Here is a 20,281-nt window from a genome sequence, read left to right as displayed (position 1 = left end):
TGTTGTGACGATCAATGAAGTACTTTATTCTTATTCTAGGAACATTTTTTTAAGTTATACATAATCTAAAGAAGAATATAAGTTGATTATGATTATGGCTAAAAAATTAAATGCATTCTTTTTTACATTACTATTGATATCGTATAAAAAAAATAATAAATAAAAAAAAATAATTAAAGTTAAATCTCATAATAACTTTAACTAAACACTCGTAACATTAAATATCCTTTCATTTCTTTTAAAATTGGTTGATATGTCTTTGTGGGTTTCCGATTTCAAAGTGCAGTTTTGATGAAGTACTCCCAAGTCTCTGACATGGTACGGTGGCCAAGGGGGCCAAACTAACACCTCCTTCATATCAAGTAGGTGCAGAAGGAGGCTTAGAGTGTACACATCGTCTCAGAAGCTTGACAATATCCTCATTGGAGTCATTCGGAAGTGGCCTGATGGAGAAGTAAGTTTGCAGAAAACTAGTGAAAAAAATAGCAGTAGCCACCAACAAAGCCACCGTCTTCCATGGACTGCTAAAGTAGACGTTAATCAGCTCGGCTGCCCACGTCTTATACTTATTATTACAGTGCTTTTCAATTCCTCGTCGGAGTTGACTAAACAAGTGGACATTAACCGCCGGTACATCAATCTCATCGTACATCTTCACCACTTCTTCATCTCGTCCAAAACTATGAAGCAATATCTTGTTGTCTCGTAACTCCTTCACGTCATCATGATGAACAACCAGCGATTTCATTACTCGAATATAAGTCGAAACTCGAAGGTCATTTGGATTATGGGGGCACAACTCGTAAGCGATCATGTTCAAGTAAATAGCTTTTGAATTCGAGTACACCGCCCGACGAACAAGCTCAAGCTCACCGTAGCAACAATGAGAGTGAAACTTGATGTCTTCATTAGAAGACTCGTCGTCGACGTTAGTACGTTTCAAGAAAATCCCTTTAGCTTTGAGTTCTGTAACTGATGCAAAAGATCGATTTCGCTTTACATAATTCGATTTTCCATTAGTATTTTTCTGATGAACGCCAATCTTTTTTTGCGGAACCTGACCAAAAGAGGAGGAAAGCGATATGAAATGGGACCTGTAAAGCTCGAGGAGATGAAGAGGTTGCTTCTTTTCAAACACCTTTTTTTTCTTCGTGGTGATTTCTCCATAGTTCAAGTAGTTAAAGAACTCATTTAAGATCCTTTCGCTTCTATCTTTTGGGAATTGCAAGTCCAACAAAACCTGGAGTACTATAAACGGGATTTGGTTCTCAAGCAACAAAATGTCACGAGCTATGTGCAAGAAGCCCAATGCGCCTAAATACTCAATATTTAGCATCAACATAGTGTTCGGCTCGCTAGCAATGCAATATATAAAGAACAAAACGAAGCAACCATCACGCAACATCATTCGAGTAAACCGCTCGTCGTTGTATTCATCTGTAGAACCATCGACATAGCATTTTCTAGCATCTTGTACTACTTCAAACACCTTATTGTATAACAAATCCATGGTTTTTTTGCAGCTCAAACAATACTCCTCGAGGGTTATGAGCTTGTATTTCTCGGCTGCGGCGAGATCGTCTCGTTTATGGTGGTAAGGGCCAAGTGAAACCACCGCTGGCTCGTAGCATTGGCGGTTTCTTCCACCCTTTTCTCCCTTTAAGAGCAATGGAGGTACTTTCTCTATTTTTCGTTTGCGTTCTGAACGTTGGACGGTTTCATATTGTTGAAAGCAGAATTCCCACTCCTTGGCATAGCCGTGGTTAACGTTGTCGGCCGGTTCCGATAGATTACCGTGCATTTCAATTCTTATATCTTCACTTTCCGACATCACCGTCTCCATTGGTTTTGGAATTGTCTTTCTGATATATGTGGAATTGAAACATATTTATGGTAAATAATATAAACTATAATTTCTTTTTCAACATTATGGTTTTTGCTTCACAAAGAATATTTTATTTTCAACAAATAAGTAAAAATCTAATATCGATCAGCCATACTAAAAAAGATATTCTGATTTCAGCAAACATAATTCATTATTTGATTATAAAATTATAATATAACGTTTAAACTTTGATTTTGAAAGTAGACTTTCTAAAAAACTTAGACTAAATTTATAAATTCCAAATGAAATCTATTCTAATAAATAAAGATTTTTTTTATCATATTTCACATTCTTATTTATTTTGTCACATTACATTTTATGGTTATTTTAAATTAAGTTTTAATCCAAATATAATTTTATGTTTTTTTTTAAATTCCACATAATATTTAAATATAATAACAAATGCATATAAATTTCATTAATGAATTTTCTTCTAATTTAAAAATTAATAAATTAAAGCTTTATTAGTTTTTTTTTTGTTTTTTTATCTACTTTTTTAATTTAAAAAAAAACACTTTAATTTTAATAATTTAATATTTTTTTTTCACTTTTCTTATAAATTCAAACTTTTTAAATGTTTAGAATTTTATACTTAATTTTTTTTAAGTAAACTCATACAATATATGGATCTTACATCTAGTATTATAAAAGATAACCATTTGAGAGATGCAAATATATATATATATATATATATATATATATATATATTTTGAGAGAGAGGGAGATAGAGAGAGATGCAAATAGTTTTTTTTTCTTTATTTCTTTATTACGCTCAGGCTTAGATGAAATTTTAATTATATATATGATAATTATTATGGTTGTATTCCGTATTGTTAGAATTGAATTATATATACAATATTTTTTGTCTACAATGTGAGATGTGTCGTTTAATGGTTTATATCCAATGTCCATACCAAAATAACGTAAAGGATCAAACAGGCACGTTTTTTTTAAGATAATTGCAAAAGTGGTCCCTATGGTTTGCCGATTTTTATGGGTAAAATCCAAAAAAAAAAAATGTTATCAAAAAACGTTCTTATTTAATGTTTGAACTGTGGATTTGGTCTCTGCCTCTAATTGTCATTAGAAGCATTTCGTTTTCTTCCCCACGTGCCCTGCACACGAGGGTATTTTTGTCTTTTCATGGCTTGTGGGGAAGAAAACGGAATGCCTCCAACAACCGTTAGAAGCGGGTACCAAATCCACAACTCAAACACCAAATAAAGACTTTTTTTGTTAGCAATTTTTTGACCTTACTTATAGAAATCGTCAAACTACATGGACCATTTTTGCAATTTTATCTTAATTTTTTATGGCTTGTCACAGTCATCCATTTCCCTAGATTGTTTGTCTATCTTTTTTCTTGCATCATTAATAACTAATAATAATACTTACATGAATTTATTTATATGCCTAGTCCTATCCCCCAGGCATATATACGATTACATTCTACACACAACACTAAAAATACAACAATGCAATGACTGGACGGTTAACTTGGACCTTGTAGGTTAAAGGGTGTTGTAAAGTTTTTACCTATGAAAAAAAATATGGCACATAGGCGTCACATAAGCATTTGCCTTTCTTACAAATCTTTGCCTATGAAAAGGGTGTGGTGATATATTTGCATATAAAACTATTTCCAAACCATAACCATTACTACAACTCTTGAGTATTTTCTTATTGCATCAAAGTACAAGTTCTAATGCAGACCAAGCCAAAGTGAAGAATGTTTTCAACGGAAAAACTTTTCCATTTCATCGCCGAAACCTCACCATCAGTAATATACTGCTGGTAATATATTCATGGAGGGACGGTGTTCACCGACGGTAATATGCTCCACGTATGCATACCGCCGATAAAAAATGTATCACACCTTGCAGCCTTAGGAGATAATCGAGTCCATCACAAACTTTTATAAATATGAACATACATTTTCTCCCCTTAATCATATTTCCGCCGTTCAAAAAAACTTAATAAAATATATATATATATATATATATATATATATATATATATATATATATATATATATATATATATATATATATATATATATATATATGAGGGTTCAGTTGAGAAAAAAAAAAGTATGAGGAAATGAATCTGGATCACTTATTTCAAATTTTCCGCTTAATCGTTTTAGCGTATCGGTACGATGAAACAGATCATATTCATATATAAACATGTATATTCATAATATATATATATATATATATATATATATATATATATATATATATATATATGAAAAAGTGATTATTCATATATGAATATGGCTGTGATGGTTGGTGGCAGAGGTGGCGATAGTTGGCGACGGATGTGGAGTTGGTAGCGGATGTGGAGGAGGTGGTTTGTGGCGGTGGTTGTTGGCGAAAGGGAGGTTGTTGATTAATATATGAATATACTTAAATTTATATTCAAATATGAATGTTACCCATCTTCAGTCGTGTCGGTATACGACGGGGCCTTTTGCAATAAAAATAAATGATTAATTAAAAATGATTCTCTCATTCTCAATCATTATTTTTTTCTCAATTAATATATATAATATCAGAGTAAGAGTGAGAAAGATATAAAAAGAAAAGGGGTCATATACCTTGGTTTTTCTCTTGAACACATGACTTGATATGCTTGCTTGAAATGAAGGGAGTCATAAAAATCCTTAAGATACTTAATATATAATAGCCAAAAGTGAAGGCTGCATCCACGTGTTCATAGAATAAATAATTTGCTTGTAACTTTGGCTAACTTTAGGATCTACCTTCTAAAATTCATCTTTATATATATATATATATATATATATATATATATATATATATATATATATATATATATATATATATATATATAGGATGAGGTTCAATAGAGAACTATAATTAACCAACGAACCAAGGAACCAATCGTAAGCGTCGGAAATCATAACGATCGACGGCCAAGGAAATAGATGTACACTTTTATATTGGACGCACACACACCGGATTATACTAAAAAATCCACCCTTTACAAAACCCACCGCTTTTTTTGGTTTAAAATTTTTTTAGGCCATGTTTTTTATCAAAAAAAAAACCGAATATACTGTTGTTCACGATTTTTCGTCATCTGTCCATAGAGATCCATGATTATATATAAAAAACGAATTTTTTTTTCGAAAAAAACCCTGTTCATTTTCTTTGATGAAAAAAGTTAAGGTCTATTTTTTATAGAAAAAAATTAATAAATATACCAAAATTCATATTTTTTGTACTTTTTAAACATAGATTCATATTCATGTTAAAAAAAATGATATTTCAGTTCAGATTCATATTGTAAACTTGTTCAGATTCATATTGTGAACCTTCTCAGATTCACAGTGTGCATAATAATAAGTCAGATCAATGTTTTAAAAACCGGTTTTTTAATTAAACCGGTCGGATGACGTTTTCCGGTTCAACCGGTTTAACCGGATGGTCAAACCGGTTCTATATTTTTATATGTTTTTAATTATCCTGCATACATTGATTACAAAACTTGTTATCTTTTTAGTATTACAAACATAAATAGAATGCAACATATAAAAACAATCATTATAGAAGCCAAAATCAAACAAAGAATCCCAAAACAAACACAAAAATTCAAGACTTTCCGGTTCATTCCGGTTCAATTCAGTCGGTTGAACCGGTTTTTTACCAAAACCGGCCGGTTCAATCCGGTCAGGAAATCGTTATAAAACCGGTCCAAATCGAACCGTCATCACCTCCGGTTCCCGGTTCGACCGGTTCAACCGGCCGGTTCGAACCGGTTTTTAAAACACTGAGTCAGATTCACAGTGTGAATCTGAACTGATCGGAGCTTTTTCACATTGTGAATGTTAAAATTTGAAATATTTACAGTTTAGATTCACAGTGTGAATCTACACTGATCAAGGTTTTTTTTTTTTGTGAACCTTCTCAGATTCACAGTGTGCATAATAGTAATTCAGATTCACAATGTGAATCTGAACTGTTCGAGATTTTTCATATTGTGAATGTTAAAAATTGAAATATTTACAGTTTAGATTCACAGTGTGAATCTACACTGTTCGAGTTTTTTTTTTTTTTAATTGGTGTTGATGTTTATTAATAGAGTACAAAAACTTAATATTTTTGGTATAATTAGTTTTTTTTTGATAAAAATAAACTTAAATATTTAAAAAACTAAGAAAATTAAGTGGGTTTTTTTTTCGAAAAAAAAAAGTTCGTTTTTTATATATCATCATTAATCTCTATGGAAAGAAGACGAAAAATCGTGAACAATATTCGGTTTTTTTTTTCGATAAAAAACTTGGCCTAAAAAAAATTTTAAATGATAAAAAATGAAGTGAGTTTTGTTATAATCCGGTACATGTGCGTCAATTATAAAATTTTACAACCCTTCCTTTTGTCGTTAATCGCTTTAAATTTCGACGCTTTGGATTGGTTCCTTGATTCCTTGATTAATAATGGTTCTCTATTGAACTTTTCCCCATATATATATATATATATATATATATATATATATATATATATATATATATATATATATATATATATATATATATATATCAAAATGAGTAAGATTGATTTTAAAAGGTAGATGCCAAGTTGGCTAAACTTACAAGGAAATTATTTATTCTGTGAATAGGTGAATGTAACTTTCACTATAGGCTATTATATATTTTGCATGTTAAGGATTTTTATATGATTCCTTCATCTCAAGTTATTAGAATGTAGATCCTAAGTTAGCCAAAGTTACAAGCAAATTATTTATTATATATATATATATATATATATATATATATATATATATATATATATATATATATAATGCAAAAACTCTAAGCTTTAGGTTACTGCGTGTGTTTCACGCATGACCTGTTTCGGGCGCGTGAAAGAAGAGGTGGGTGTCTCCACGATCTTCTTGCTCCGCTCCACCGTCATTTTCCACTAAACTTCTCGATGGTGAGTCATGCTTGTAGCATTGCCACCATTTCTTTATAGCCTTGCCACATGTCCATTAATATTCGATACCCACACTTATTATCTCTCTATCTCGATCTTTGTGTCACCCATTGTTATGTAGTTGGACTCAAGTCGATAGCTTCATATCTCTCATTCTCTTCGATTCATATTTTTTTTCTCTCCGTGGAACCTTTATCTGCTCCTCTCTGTTTACTTCGTTCCTCGTTCTATCTAAAAATCCATAGCCCCAATATCATATTCTTTGTCTCCTATTTTTTCTCGATTGTTGGTGATTTTAGTGTTATCAACATATTTTGGTGTAATTATTATTAATAATGAGATAGGCCGAGCTCTATTTACTAACCGAGTTTGGGGGTGCGGGATGCATTCTCGGTGTGATAAATGTGAAATCGGAATACGGGGGTCCGGGGGCAGCGCCCCTAGGTGCAGGGTTCCAAGGGGTTGCAGCCCCTTGGCGGGGTCTAGCGGCAGCGCCCTTAGAGGGGTGCACAGATGACATCTATAACACCCATTGCCATGTTTTTCATTTCAACCGTTAGTATTTTAAATTATTGCAATTTAGCCACTTAAATTGGGCGTAATTCAGCATGAGAGTCGTGGTGGAGGAGGAGTACGTTGAGCGTAGATGTGGGTACGTCAGGCGTACTCGTGAAGTTCGTTAACCCTAAATTTTTAGGGTTATGTCCCCTATTTAAACATCTTAATCCCCATTGGACCTCCTTTTTACCAGCCTCCATTCCCCTAAACCCAAAAATTGAAACCCTAGCCCTTTTGAGTGAGATTTGAAGCTTGAGAGTGATCCTTAAGTGTTCTTGGTAGTGAAGGAAGATCATTCAAGAAGTGATGGAGCATTCAATCCTTTGGATCCAGATTCTACATCTATTTGCTCATCTTTTAAAGGTATAAAGTTCACACCTTGGAGCTTGTTTTGCTAGATCTTGTTTAGGCTTGAATTTATGTTCTTTTTGTCCCAAAACCTTGATCTTTTTTATTATGGAATACTACAGAGCATATGAGTTGTCCTTTCAGATGTTTTTTGGTGTTTATAGTCATAAAAATGTTAGCTTGGTCATTTCCTTTCTTCCATGCATGTATTATGGAGTTTTGGGTGATGTTAGAAGTTAGGGTTTTGGGATTAAGCTCTATTTAGCCATGCAAAGGCATAAAGTCAGAGACTTTATGGATTAAGACGTCCCTCAAGGGCCAAATATGTGGTTTGGGTAAATGTCTTAATGATTAAGACATTAAAAGTTGAGTTTTGAGACAAAGCTGAGTACGCCGAGCGTAATCTTTGCTACGCCCAGTGTAGCTAGTTACGAGCCCGATCCCTTCCTGCCTTGTGCTCTACGTCCAACATAGAGTTGAGTACGCCGCACGTAATGGTCAGAGTGCTGACCTTTGACTTTCATTGACGTTTTGACCATTTGTGCCTTAGGTGGATTTGTGAGGGATTTTGAAGAGGCAAAACGGTCTTCTGCCCTAAATGTGGAATAGACTTGTCTTGGGATTATTGGAGTATAGAAAATCACATTAATTATTAATTAGGGTTAATTAGTGTAATTATTAGGCAGAGTCTAGTTCCAACGGTTCATGTGTGAGTTCTATCAGTCATATGTACGAAGTGAGTCTCCTCATTATTCTTACATGTGTGGTAGAATATATTTATATATGGGATAACCAGATGGGTCTATGCGCTATTACTGTGATATGTGTTACTTTGTGTGCTGAGACTTCGGGTAGTCTCCAGGGTTGCTGATAACCTACAGGGCGTGCTGTTTACCCACTGAGACTTCGGGTAGTCTCCAGAGTTGCTGATAACCCATAGCTGTTTATTTTGTGTTGTGTTGTACGTGGTATTTTGAGGAACTCACTAAGCTTCGTGCTTACAGTTGTTGATTAAATGTGTTTCAGGTACTTCTATAACAATCATCTTAGTTAATTGTATGTTAATTAAGTTAATCTGAACTTGCAAAATCAGATAAAAAAAACCCTACTTTCGTTATTTGTTTTTAGATTAATTTTTAGTAATTCTTTTAATTAATTGAATTTTTTTCCATGTGTTCGATACCCAACTTACTTTTTATCCTATAAACTGACTAGGTACAATGGCTATTAGTGCATTCGTAGATAAGTTTCGTTAGGACTTAAATTTAATTTGGTACGTATATTTATGCAAATCAACAACGTCCAAGCAACTGATCCACCCCATTTGTCACTCATGCTGACCAAAACTCAAGGGCATGACCCGGACAAGGTCTCCTGGCCTTGCGCTGCTTATCAAAAATCTGAAATAGGAATTACATTCTTCACTGTAGATGTCTTCCTCACACATCGACGCATCGATGAGAAATCCTTACAAAACCTAGCAGACAAGGCAAAAACATCCTTTCTATCGATTGTGATGACCGAAATCTGTAGATTTGATCAGTCCTAGATCTTATCATACAAACGTCGTTATACTAATCCCGCATATAAATGTTGCAACGCGACGAAAACCAAGCGGTCAAATACTAATCTAAGCCATACTCCTACTCGTTATGGCATCTTTGCTCAACTATCCACTGACAACAATCTGGCTTACCCCCGATCCACTAACCAACAATAGCACTCAGGCTTATCTCGATCCACCAACCAACAACAGTTCTCGGGCTTACCCCGATCCACTAACCAACAACAACACTTAGGCTTACCCCCGATCCACTCACCAGCAACACCACTCAAGCTTACCCCCGATCCAGTAACCAACAATAGCACTTGCATCCTAACATGACGCACATCGATCCCAACAAGACTTAACTGACCCTACCAGGCTTTTAGGCTGCGAATCAGACTTCTAATCCCAAATCAAACAAGAACAGAAAAGGAAGCCTTCATCACATCCCTCAACATGGGCTCCTAACACCCTAGATTTTAAAGCACAAGCACACCCTATAGATTTATATCACAATTAAAACTAATACGACTCGAAGGGAAATCCAATAGCTGACGATGATCTTGATGCGAAATCAGAAGATTCAGCAGTTACGTGGAAGTCTTGAACTTGGAGAAATCCGACTGAGAACTGAACCTTGGCATAAGGTCTTCCTGATGTGAGGTCCCACTCTCTCCTACTTGAAATATGCTAGAATCTGACAACTTCACAATCCTTCGATACCCAGACCAACTTGAACTCTACTGCTTGATCCCAACCACCAATATCCACATTCACATGAGAATCTGAACCCACACAACATTCATAAATTCTAGCACACATGCAGCCGAGGACAATGATAATTAATCCATTCATAATAAGAAATCAATTAAAAACAGAGCTAAATAAGATAATTCCTTTCAACTGATCATCCAAGATTACAACTGAGGTTCAAAACATAAACAAAAATTGCAGATGAATACCAAGATTGGAACAATAGACTAAATAAAAGAATTGATAACTCAAACCTCGCTCTCTGGGGATCCGGCCGTCCCACAATGACCGTTGGGAAACTGCCAAGCTAGGGGTGTATGGTCCAGGACCTCACCAAAAATGAGAAAGGGACAACGAGCTCTGATGTGGCCCTCCTGGCCACAATGGAAACAAACTCGCGTACTCTGCCTGCAATCTCTGCCAAAATGAACTTCCTCGCCACAACTGCAACATACAAAAGATCGGCACCTCCCATCATTAAACTTCCTATACTTGGCACACTCGAAACTCCTCCCCTCAGCTGATCCTGATCACGGTCCGACGGACTTGAACCGCTTGTCCGCTGGCTGGTACTATCCTAAAATTGGCCTCTCCTCCTTGCACTGGACCTCTAACTCAATCTCTCTCCTCCTGGAACATGACTGCAAGTCGGCTAAGGTCTGACACGGCTGGGTCGATATAAACTCTCGAATCTAGGTCTTAAGCATACTCAAGTATCGCGACATTTGCACCTGCTTTGAAGCGGCATACTCTGGGCAGAAAAGAGCTCTCTCCATAAACATCCTAGCGATCTCCGTCACCGACTCCGTCATCTATTTGAGCAACAAGTACTCCTGTACCAGTCGCTCTCGCTACATAAGAGGAACATATGCAGTGCAGAACATATCCAAAAACTTCTCCCAAGTCACTGCGGCTCGCTCTGCCTGTGAAAAGCCCTGAGTGACAAACTCCCACCAATTAAAATGATATTACTAAATAACATATAATCCTAAGGGTCACACTAACAACAACTTCATACAATTGATTATTTATTAGAAATTGATTTTAATAAATATTCATAAAATCTTATAATAAATTGGGGAAATATTTATTTCAAGGAAATAATTATTTTTACAATACAAGTAACACATTTTTTCATAAGGAATGAATTAATAAGTTATGTACAACATTTTGGACTAGGTAAGCTTTTTGTCTTTTAGCAAAAGACAAAGTTTATATCTTATAAACTTTGAGTTTATAAAATATAAGCTCGGTCTTCTCTTTTTTAAAGCTATGGCCGGTTTTAGAGATAAAGAAGAGAGGCATGGCTTTCTCTTTAGTTTAATCAAAAGAAATCAAGCATGGTGCATGCAGGGTACAAGCTTGTCTAAAGTGCTTATTGGATAAAGACCTTTAGATTAAGTGTAAGATTGAAATGGATTACACTCTTGCATTTTGGATCATTTTTTCTAGCCAAAAAAAAATCCGAAAGCTCTTTGCTCCCTTCTCCATCTCTTCTCTAGTATTGAACTTTGAAGAAGTTGTTACTTGTTTTACTCTCTTGGAACATATACTTGGGTATTTTGTTCTAAGCTTAGAGTTAACATAAGAACTAGCATTCTAATCAAGTTGGATCGTTGTTGGTGTCTCAAGGGTTCAACCTCTCTCCATCAACTTCCTTGCCTCCCCTAGAGGATGCAAAGTTCATCAAAGGTTGTTGTTGCTTCTTACTTCTATTGCTGTGCTTATATCGTTCTATAACTTGTAAGATGATCCTTGGTGGGTTGTAAAATGTTTATTATGTTCAAATTTTTAAGTCTTCCGTTTGCCATATTTTTGAGTTTTTGAAACTATTTTTGAACTAAAACCCAACAATTGGTATCTTGATCCACCTTGCAAGTTTGGTTAGATTTTTTGATTTATGGAAATCTTAATTTTTGTAGAATATGGATAACTTGTTTTTGTATAAAAGCAAGTTCATACATATTTTCTTTGACAACTTTATAATTTTTTTTTGTGACAAAAACTTACATTCATTTTTTGTCACTTAAAGTTATCTTAGAAAAACAAATGTTGTTTTATGTTTATATGTATTTTAGAGTGCATAAACAAGCCTTTGACCATTTGTGTTGTTGTTTGTGTGATTTGGTTAATAATGGTTTGTAATATTCTTTTATTCATAAAGTATGTAATAAAAGTAGCTAGTTTTTATTCTTGTTATTTTTATGTAATAGATTAGTTTTAGACTAGATTTATTTTATGAAAAATGTAACAAGATGAAGATGGAGGCCATTTCTTGAAGAACCATGGATACTCACAGTTTTATAAAAATTTTATAAAAGTTCATAACTTTTATAAAGTTTTTAAAAAGTTACAACAAAGTTGGTTGTCATTACAAGTGGAAGCTTAAAGATCACATGAAGAACAAGTTGTAATATTTGGTCCCTTTGTCCCTTAGGAAGGACTTAACACTTTTTTGTTGCCTCACAAAAGTGTTATATAGTTTAAGGCTTGTTTATGTCAAATGCATGTTTGTGTTGTTTATTTTTAAAGTAAATATTTTGTGTGGTTGATAATTTCGTTTTTCACAAACTCAAACTATTTTTTGGACAAAATAAACATCACATGGAGTTTGTATTTCAAAATATAAAATATGGACATTAGATGTAACATATTCTAGCCATAAAATAAAAACCGGTTTTATAAAATTGTTAATTAAGGCAACTTTTGAAATATTGAATTATTAGTGTAAAAATCATGTTTTTATAACTTATTCAAACTCCAAAGTATTATTTAATGAAGGGAAGTTTTATTAAGCAATATTAAAAGGTTCTATATAGATCAAACTGAAACTTAATACTAGGTATTAATTTTAAAATTAAACCAAGTCGAAATATAAAAACCGAGCTTTTTATATGAACCTTAAAAGTGATTTTTTAGAAAAATGATACCATGACATATTGGATGCATACAATTGTCATGATATCACATGCTTTAAATAGAATAATAAAACATACAAATGCCTTTTCCAAAATGCAAGTCTATGTTATCCAACTTTAGAAACATTTGCACAACACTTGTATAATGCTAGTTGGATAAAGGATACCTAACCATTAGTATCATCTTTTGGTGGCCAAAGTGTTTTTGCGATTTCTATAACCAAGTTATAGGCCAATTATACAAGTTTCTATAATTGGATTACTTGATTGGAAACCTCTTGTGATAAAGGTCACCTAAACAAGAGTGTTCCAAGGCATAGATGAGACCAAACATATCAAATTAACAAATGGATTGTTAAGGGTCTCATACATCTAGGAATTATAAGTTGTATAATTAATACAATTTATTTACCTTGTTAAAATTGAGTGAATGGGATAAAGGATACCTAACCATTTATTTGATTTGTAGCTTGGATCCTAGACTTTAAATAAATAATGTTTTTGGAAACAAAAGGGTATTATTTTTAAAGAATTAAATACTAAATAAAACTTTGTTAAATTTTGTAGATGGATCCACCAACTACTATAACACATCATCACCCCCATGAACCTTCGATCCACGCTTGAAAAAGAAAAACTTGGCCACTCCAATTTTTTAGATTGGCACAAAAATTTGAGAATCATTTTAAAACAAGAAAAGAAAGATTATGCCCTTGAATCACAAGTCCCGGAAGAACCACCTTCTGTCCCAAAGGTTGCACATGAGGCATGGCTTAAGCTTGTGGATGACTCACTTGATGTTTCATGCCTTATGCTTGCCACCATGATTCCTGATCTTCAGCGGGATCTGGAACTCTTCACTGCCTTTGACATGATTGAACATCTCAAGCAGATGTTTGGTCAGCAAGCAAGGACTGAAAGATTTGAAACTGTTCGAGCCCTTCATGCTTGCAAGATGGAAGAAACCGGGAATGTGAGCACTCATGTTCTCAAAATGAAAATCCATATGGATCAATTGGAAAGATTTGGCTCTCCATATCCATTGGACTTGGCCACAAACATAATTCTGAATTCATTGCCTAAGTGTTATGATACTTTCATCATGAAATACAACATGAATGGGTCGGATGAATCAATCTATGAGTTGCATGGGATACTCAAAACTGCAGAGAAAAACATCCCAAGGAAAATCCCCCAAGTGCTTATGATTCGAGAGGGACAAGTCAAGAAGAAGAATCAAGGCAAAGACTCCAAAGGGGAGCCACAAGTTGGCAAGGGAAAAGGGAAGAAATCTCCCCAAAACTCACCACCCAAAAAGAAGGAAAATGTTGCTTAAAATGACACATGTTTTGAGTGTGGTGTCGTAGGGAATTGGAAAAGGAACTGTCCTAAATACCTTGTTGGGTTGAAGAAAAAGAAGGTCGGGGAAGGCCCTTCAGGTATATCCATTTTCATGATTGAAATGGGACTATTTACTTTTTCATCTAACGCTTGGGTATTTGATACTAGTTGTGGAACTCATATTTGTAATTCATTGCAGGGATTCAGAAAGAGTATGGAACTAAAGACAGATGAGATGGTATTGCATGTGGGCAATGGAGCACGGGTTGCAGTCCAAGCAATAGGACATTTTGATTTACATTTACCATCTGGTCTGTACTTAACATTAAACAATGTGTGTTTGATCACCTCTATTACTAGAAATATTGTATTTGTTTCCCGTTTAAGAAAATATGGTTTAATTTTCAATTTGTTGATGATAATATTCATTCCTTCTTGGATGGAATATTCTATTTTGAGGCTAGACCAATAAATGGAATTTATGAATTGAATCTAGATGACACTTCAAACAATAAGTCCCTTTACCATTTTTGGGATCAAATGACATATTTATGGCATTGTCGTCTTGGGCACATAAACAAAAGGATCAAACAAGGTTTGAACCAAACATATCTATGGCATTGTCGTCTTGGGCACATAAACAAGAAGTGTATATCACAACTCCAAAAGAGTAGACTTTTGGGATCAAATGACACTGATTCATTTGACATATGTGAATCTTGTTTATGTGGCAAGATGACAAAGTCCCCTTTCTCTGGCAGTAGTGAGACAGCAAGTGTTTTATTAGGCATCATTCACATAGATGTAATTTGGTCCTTTCAAAACAATGTCATGATATGGTGAAAGATATTATATCACCTTCACTGACGACTTTAGTCAATTTAGTTATGTGTATTTGATGAAAAATAAACATGAAGCATATGAAAAGTTCAAATTGTTTGAAAGTGAAGTTGAGAATAATGTAACATCCCAAAAATTATGACCGAAAATTTCATTTTAATTCATTAATAAAACCATAAGTTATCAAAACAATTCATCAAAACATTGTCATCAGAGTTCCATATCAAAAATCAGAGTAAAACATCCCAGTCTAAACATCATGGTATGTGCGATGCAGTCATCTCGAGCTCTTCCCTCTGCTACCGAAAGTACCTGAAACCAAAATTGAAAACCGTAAGCACGAAGCTTAGTGAGTTCCCCAACTTACCACATACCATACACATAACCACAGACTGGGCCCCCGCCCGCTGCATCGGGACTTGCCCGGCATCGGGCCCCGCCCGGCATCAGGCTCCGCCTGGCATCGAGCCCCGCTCGGTATACAGATCTGTTTCTCTTAGGCCTCGCCTATCTCCGGACCCCTCCCACTATATATATATACAATCACTTAAACATACTAGCACATAAAGCAACATACACTACTGAATTCCTATTCTAAGGCTCCGCCTATCTTGGGCCCTGCCCCTGTCCTGCTACTGAAGAGTGATGGAACCTCGTCCACGCTCCTGCTAATGGTGAGATACGGGCCCCCGCCCATACTCACCTCTATCCTATCCCGGGCCCCGCCCCTGTTCTGCTAATAATGAGATACGGAACCCCCCGTCCGTACTCAGCTAGTGGTGGGATACGGGACCTCGCCCACACTCACCTCCCTACCAGGCACATACATGTATCACAAAGATAACAAGTATATTCTACTATGCAACATATAACACTGGGCTTACCCCAGCATCGGACCCTAGTCCGGAAACATATTACCGACACATGCAAGAATCACAAAGACCTCTAGCATACTAACATACCTCGAGCCTCGCCCGACATCAGATCATAATCCAGAACATATATCAAAAAAATGCCTAGGGCTAACCCCTGGGTCTTCCTACTATACACAAACATAATGGGGCAACATTGTGGCCGTAGACCCATGCACACAATGAGGAGACTCACCTCGCACTGCTGAAATCCCGCAGATAAACCTCTGGCTGCTAACTGGCAATTCCCCGAACTGCTGCTCCTTTGGCTCCTCGAGCTATCAGTACCAAAATAACGCTTAGCCCAAAAACCAATAATCCTCCTAGGGTAAAATGACCATTTTACCCCTAGTCCAACTTGGTCTATATCTAAGGCCAAAAACCATAATATAAAAGGCCCAACACTAGGTAGGCTTCCCAAGCCCACTAGTGTCCCACTAATGGCCCAATTTGCTAAATTGGGCCCAATCCCTTTAATAGGCCTTACCCTAAGCCCAAACATATACTTGGCCCAAAAAATTTGACTTCTGATGGCCCACTAAGGCCCAAAGACCTAAAGTCCATTGCTTGGCCCAACCCGAGGCCCAAAACACATCAAGCCCATAACTGATGAGTACGTTGGGCGTACTCATATGTACGCTAAGCGTACAAGCTAAATGGTGTGTACGCTGGGCCTACCTGCATGTACGCTCAGTGTACTCCCCTGTTAAGCCACTTTCCCATTAAGTGCTTAATACTCTATTCCAGAAGCTACAATCACAGATCCAAGTCCTTTTCAACGTCTTAATCCATAAAGTCACTGACTTGGTGACTTTACATGACCCTAATAAGCCCAAACCTCAAAATAGCATTCCATTCCCATAAAAATGATCTTAACTCGTGTATGATCCTAATAAGACATTCAAGATGGCAACTTTATGCCTTAGGGACTCATTTAGAACTGAGAGTGGCAACTCTAAGTCCAGAAATCGGATTTGAACCATAAAGTTCTATTCTTGGGACCAAAATGACTTCAAAACCACACTACACTAGATCTAATCATACTTGAGGAAAGTTATGAACTTTATACCTCCAAAGAGTCCCAAATGATGATGCTATCCCGGATCTATGAGCTCAAGCTACCCAAGTCCTTCTTTGCCAACTTCTTCTTTCTTCTTCCAAGCTTAAAACCACCAAGATGGGCTTCTCAAGATCAAAATCACACAAGAATGAAGGGATGAGACGTTCTAGGGTTTTTCTGAGGTTGGGGAGGCTGATAAGGGGTTAGGGTTTGAGACGTAATGTTCCTTATATAGTGCTTGACCCTAAAATTAGGGTTTTAGGTCTCTGAGCGTACGCTGGGCATACGTATTCAGCATCTGCGACCACTTATCCTTTCTATGTTGGGTGTACTCTTGCACTGGCCACCTTGCATGCATGGTCCTTTCTTGCCATCTTTCTCCATTAAGGACCAATATTGCCGATAACTTCAAAGTGCTATAACTCCTTCATTCTAAGTCCGTTTCCGACGAACTTTATATCCACGAAAAGGTGGCGAGAAGCCCTACACTCCTAACTACATACCCAAGCCTTAAAACCTTTAGAATAGAACCCGAGACCCATAAACGACCGAATCACCTATACCCTGGGTCTCCTAGACGACAACCAAAGTACTTTTCAAAATGGGGTGTTACAAATAAACTCGATACAACAATCAAAATCCTTCATTTGGATAGAGATGGCGAGTACTTGAGCCAAGAGTTTCAAGATCATCTTAGGAGTTGTGGGATTATTTCACAACTTACTCCACCCAGAACACCACAACTTAATGGTGTGTCTGAAAGGAGCCATCGAACCTTACTTGATATGGTTCGATCCATGATGAGCATAAGTACTCTCCCTTTATCATTTTGGAATTATGCCTTACTCACCGCAGCCTGTATCTTGAATATAGCACCAAATAAGAAGTTAGACAAGACATCTTATGAGATATGTTATGGAAAAACTCCATCCCTATCTTATATGAAAGTTTGGGGTTGTGAAGCCTATGTTAGACAAGAAGCTTCCAACAAAATTGAGCCTAGGTCTACCAAATGCATCTTTGTAGGATATCCCAATGATTGTTTAGGATATTACTTCTATATCCCTAGTGAGAATAAGATCTTTATCTCACGAAAGGATGAATTCTTGGAAAGCAAGTTTATAATAGATGAAGCAAGTGGGAGGTGTGTAGAACTTGAAGAAGATCAAGAACCATAGCCTGATGCAACTCAAGTTTGCACTAGTACTAAAAAAGAGGTTGTTGAAGATTAAGGGATCATTACTCATCAACCTGTGGAAACACAAGGCGTTCGTAGATCTGGTAAAATACGGCAAGAGCCTGAGAGAAAAGGATTTCTCATTGATGAATGCTGACGAGCCAGTCACCTACCGAAATTCAATGGCGGATCCTGAATCTGAAAAATGTCTTGAAGCCATGAACCCAAAGATGCAATCCATGAGAGAAAACCAAGTCTAGGATTTGGTTGAACTTCCTCCCCAATGTAAGACTGTAGGGAGTAAGTGGGTCTTCAAGAAGAAGATTGACATAGATGGCAACCTACACACATTTAAAGCAAGACTTGTTGCTTAAGGATTCATTCAAAACCATGGGGTTGATTATGATGAAACCTTTTCACCAGTCGCTATGATTAAATCTATTAGAATACTACTTGCCATAGCTGCATATTATGACTATGAGATATTTCAAATGGATGTCAAAACCGCTTTTCTAAATGGGCACTTGGAAGAAGATACTTCTATGGTTCAGCCCGAAGGTTTTTTCGACCAAAAGCATCATAATAAAATGTGTAAGCTCAAGAGATGCATTTATGGATTAAAAAAAGCATCTCGTAACTGGAATCATCGTTTCGATGATGAAATCACAAAGTGTGGGTTTATTAGAAATAAACAGGAATCTTTTTGTTTACATGAAAACTAGTGGGAGCTCGGTGACATTCTTGGTCCAATATGTGGATGACATATTAATCATGGGAAATCACATTCAAACTTTACAAGGTGTAAAGACTTGGCTTGGAAAGTGCTTCTCAATGAAGGACCTAGGTGAGGCACAATACATTCTTGGAATCAAAATCTATAGAGATAGATCAAAATGATTAATAGGTTTAAGCCAAGGTATATATATATATTGAGAAAGTGTTGAAACGGTTCAATATGGAAAACTCTAAGAGAGGATTTGTACCTATGACGCATGACACTATACTAAGTTCATCTCAATGATCTAGCACAAAGGCTGAGCTAGACAAGATGAAGGATGTTCCATATGCTTCTACAATTAGATCCATCATGTACGCCATCAACCGTACAAGACCTGGTCTTGCTTATGCGATGAGCATGGTAAGAAAATTCCAACAAAATTCAGGGGAAAGTCATTGGATAGTTGTGAAGAACATTCTCAAGTACTTACGAAGAACTAAGGATATGTTTCTCGTCTATAGAAGTGTGGAAGAAAGCTTAAGTGTAAAGTGCTACACTGATGCTTCCTTCACAACTGATCGAGATGATTGCAAATCGCAATCAGTATTATATGTTCATTATCAATGGGGGTGCAGTATCTTGGAATACTCCAAGCAAAGTGTTGTTGCACAATCCACTATAGAGTCAGAATACATTGTTGCTTCTGAAATTGCACAAGAGGCTGCTTGGATGAAGAAATTCATTGGGGATCTAGGCGAGTCCCTACCATTCAGGACCCCCTAGACGTTTTCTAGTGAAAATGAGGGTGTTATTGACTTGGAAAAAGAACCCAGATCACACAAGAAGACCTGGCATATTAGCCGAAATTCAACTTCATCCAGTATAAAGTTGAAGAAGGTGAAATTAGTATTCGCAAAGTTCACACTGATCCAAATTTGGCAAACCCTTTCACAAAGCTCCTTCCTCAAGCCAATTTTGAAGGTAATGCTCGAGGAATAGGACTTTGCTATTCTAGTGATTAGCTTTGATCTATGAATTAGTATTGAGTATTAGAACATTATAACATCATCTATTATAATGAATATGATATATATATATATATATATATATATATATATATATATATATATATATATATATATGGCATATGATCTTTTCAATAAATATTTGTTGTGTTATTTATTTACATGTTTAATCCATGAGTAAATTTATTCACTCTAAAATCCATAGTCGGTTACTATTATGGGAACAGTAATAAAGTAAGACTA

General features: G+C 35.8%; 3 protein-coding genes across 3 annotated transcripts; 2 read left to right on the top strand and 1 right to left on the bottom strand.

The window, feature by feature from the left end:
• Window positions 1-214: 214 nt before the first annotated feature.
• LOC145133323 (UPF0481 protein At3g47200-like) lies at window positions 215-4,519 on the bottom strand. Its single transcript, XM_079068264.1, has 2 exons — window positions 4,485-4,519; window positions 215-1,862 (listed from the first exon to the last, which is right to left on the bottom strand). The coding sequence occupies exons 1-2, from the start codon at window positions 4,505-4,507 to the stop codon at window positions 359-361; spliced, it is 1,527 nt and encodes a 508-aa protein (XP_078924390.1). The 5' UTR covers window positions 4,508-4,519; the 3' UTR covers window positions 215-358.
• Window positions 4,520-13,570: 9,051 nt separating this feature from the next.
• On the top strand, window positions 13,571-14,302 carry LOC145130757 (uncharacterized). The gene has a single exon (XM_079065527.1). The coding sequence runs from the start codon at window positions 13,571-13,573 to the stop codon at window positions 14,300-14,302; it is 732 nt and encodes a 243-aa protein (XP_078921653.1).
• A 5,041-nt stretch (window positions 14,303-19,343) lies between these two features.
• Window positions 19,344-19,796, top strand: LOC145130756 (secreted RxLR effector protein 161-like). Its single transcript, XM_079065526.1, has one exon. It carries the CDS (start codon window positions 19,344-19,346, stop codon window positions 19,794-19,796), a length of 453 nt encoding a protein of 150 aa, XP_078921652.1.
• Window positions 19,797-20,281: the final 485 nt, after the last annotated feature.

The sequence above is a fragment of the Lactuca virosa genome, chromosome 8, assembly GCF_052849685.1.
Source record: "Lactuca virosa cultivar CGN04683 chromosome 8, Lactuca_virosa_CGN04683_v6, whole genome shotgun sequence".
Lineage (NCBI taxonomy): Eukaryota > Viridiplantae > Streptophyta > Magnoliopsida > Asterales > Asteraceae > Lactuca > Lactuca virosa.
This window is presented reverse-complemented; position numbering and strand designations above follow the sequence as displayed.

Excerpts from the sequence above, each read along its gene's own strand:
- LOC145133323 (XM_079068264.1), bottom strand. The coding sequence starts at position 4,507 with ATGTGTTCAAGAGAAAAACCAAG. Across the intron at positions 1,863-4,484 it reads TGTTCAAGAGAAAAACCAAG|AAAGACAATTCCAAAACCAA; the intron begins GTATATGACCCC and ends CACATATATCAG.
- LOC145130757 (XM_079065527.1), top strand. The coding sequence starts at position 13,571 with ATGAACCTTCGATCCACGCTTGAAAAAGAAAAACTTGGCCACTCCAAT.
- LOC145130756 (XM_079065526.1), top strand. The coding sequence starts at position 19,344 with ATGAAGGATGTTCCATATGCTTCTACAATTAGATCCATCATGTACGCC.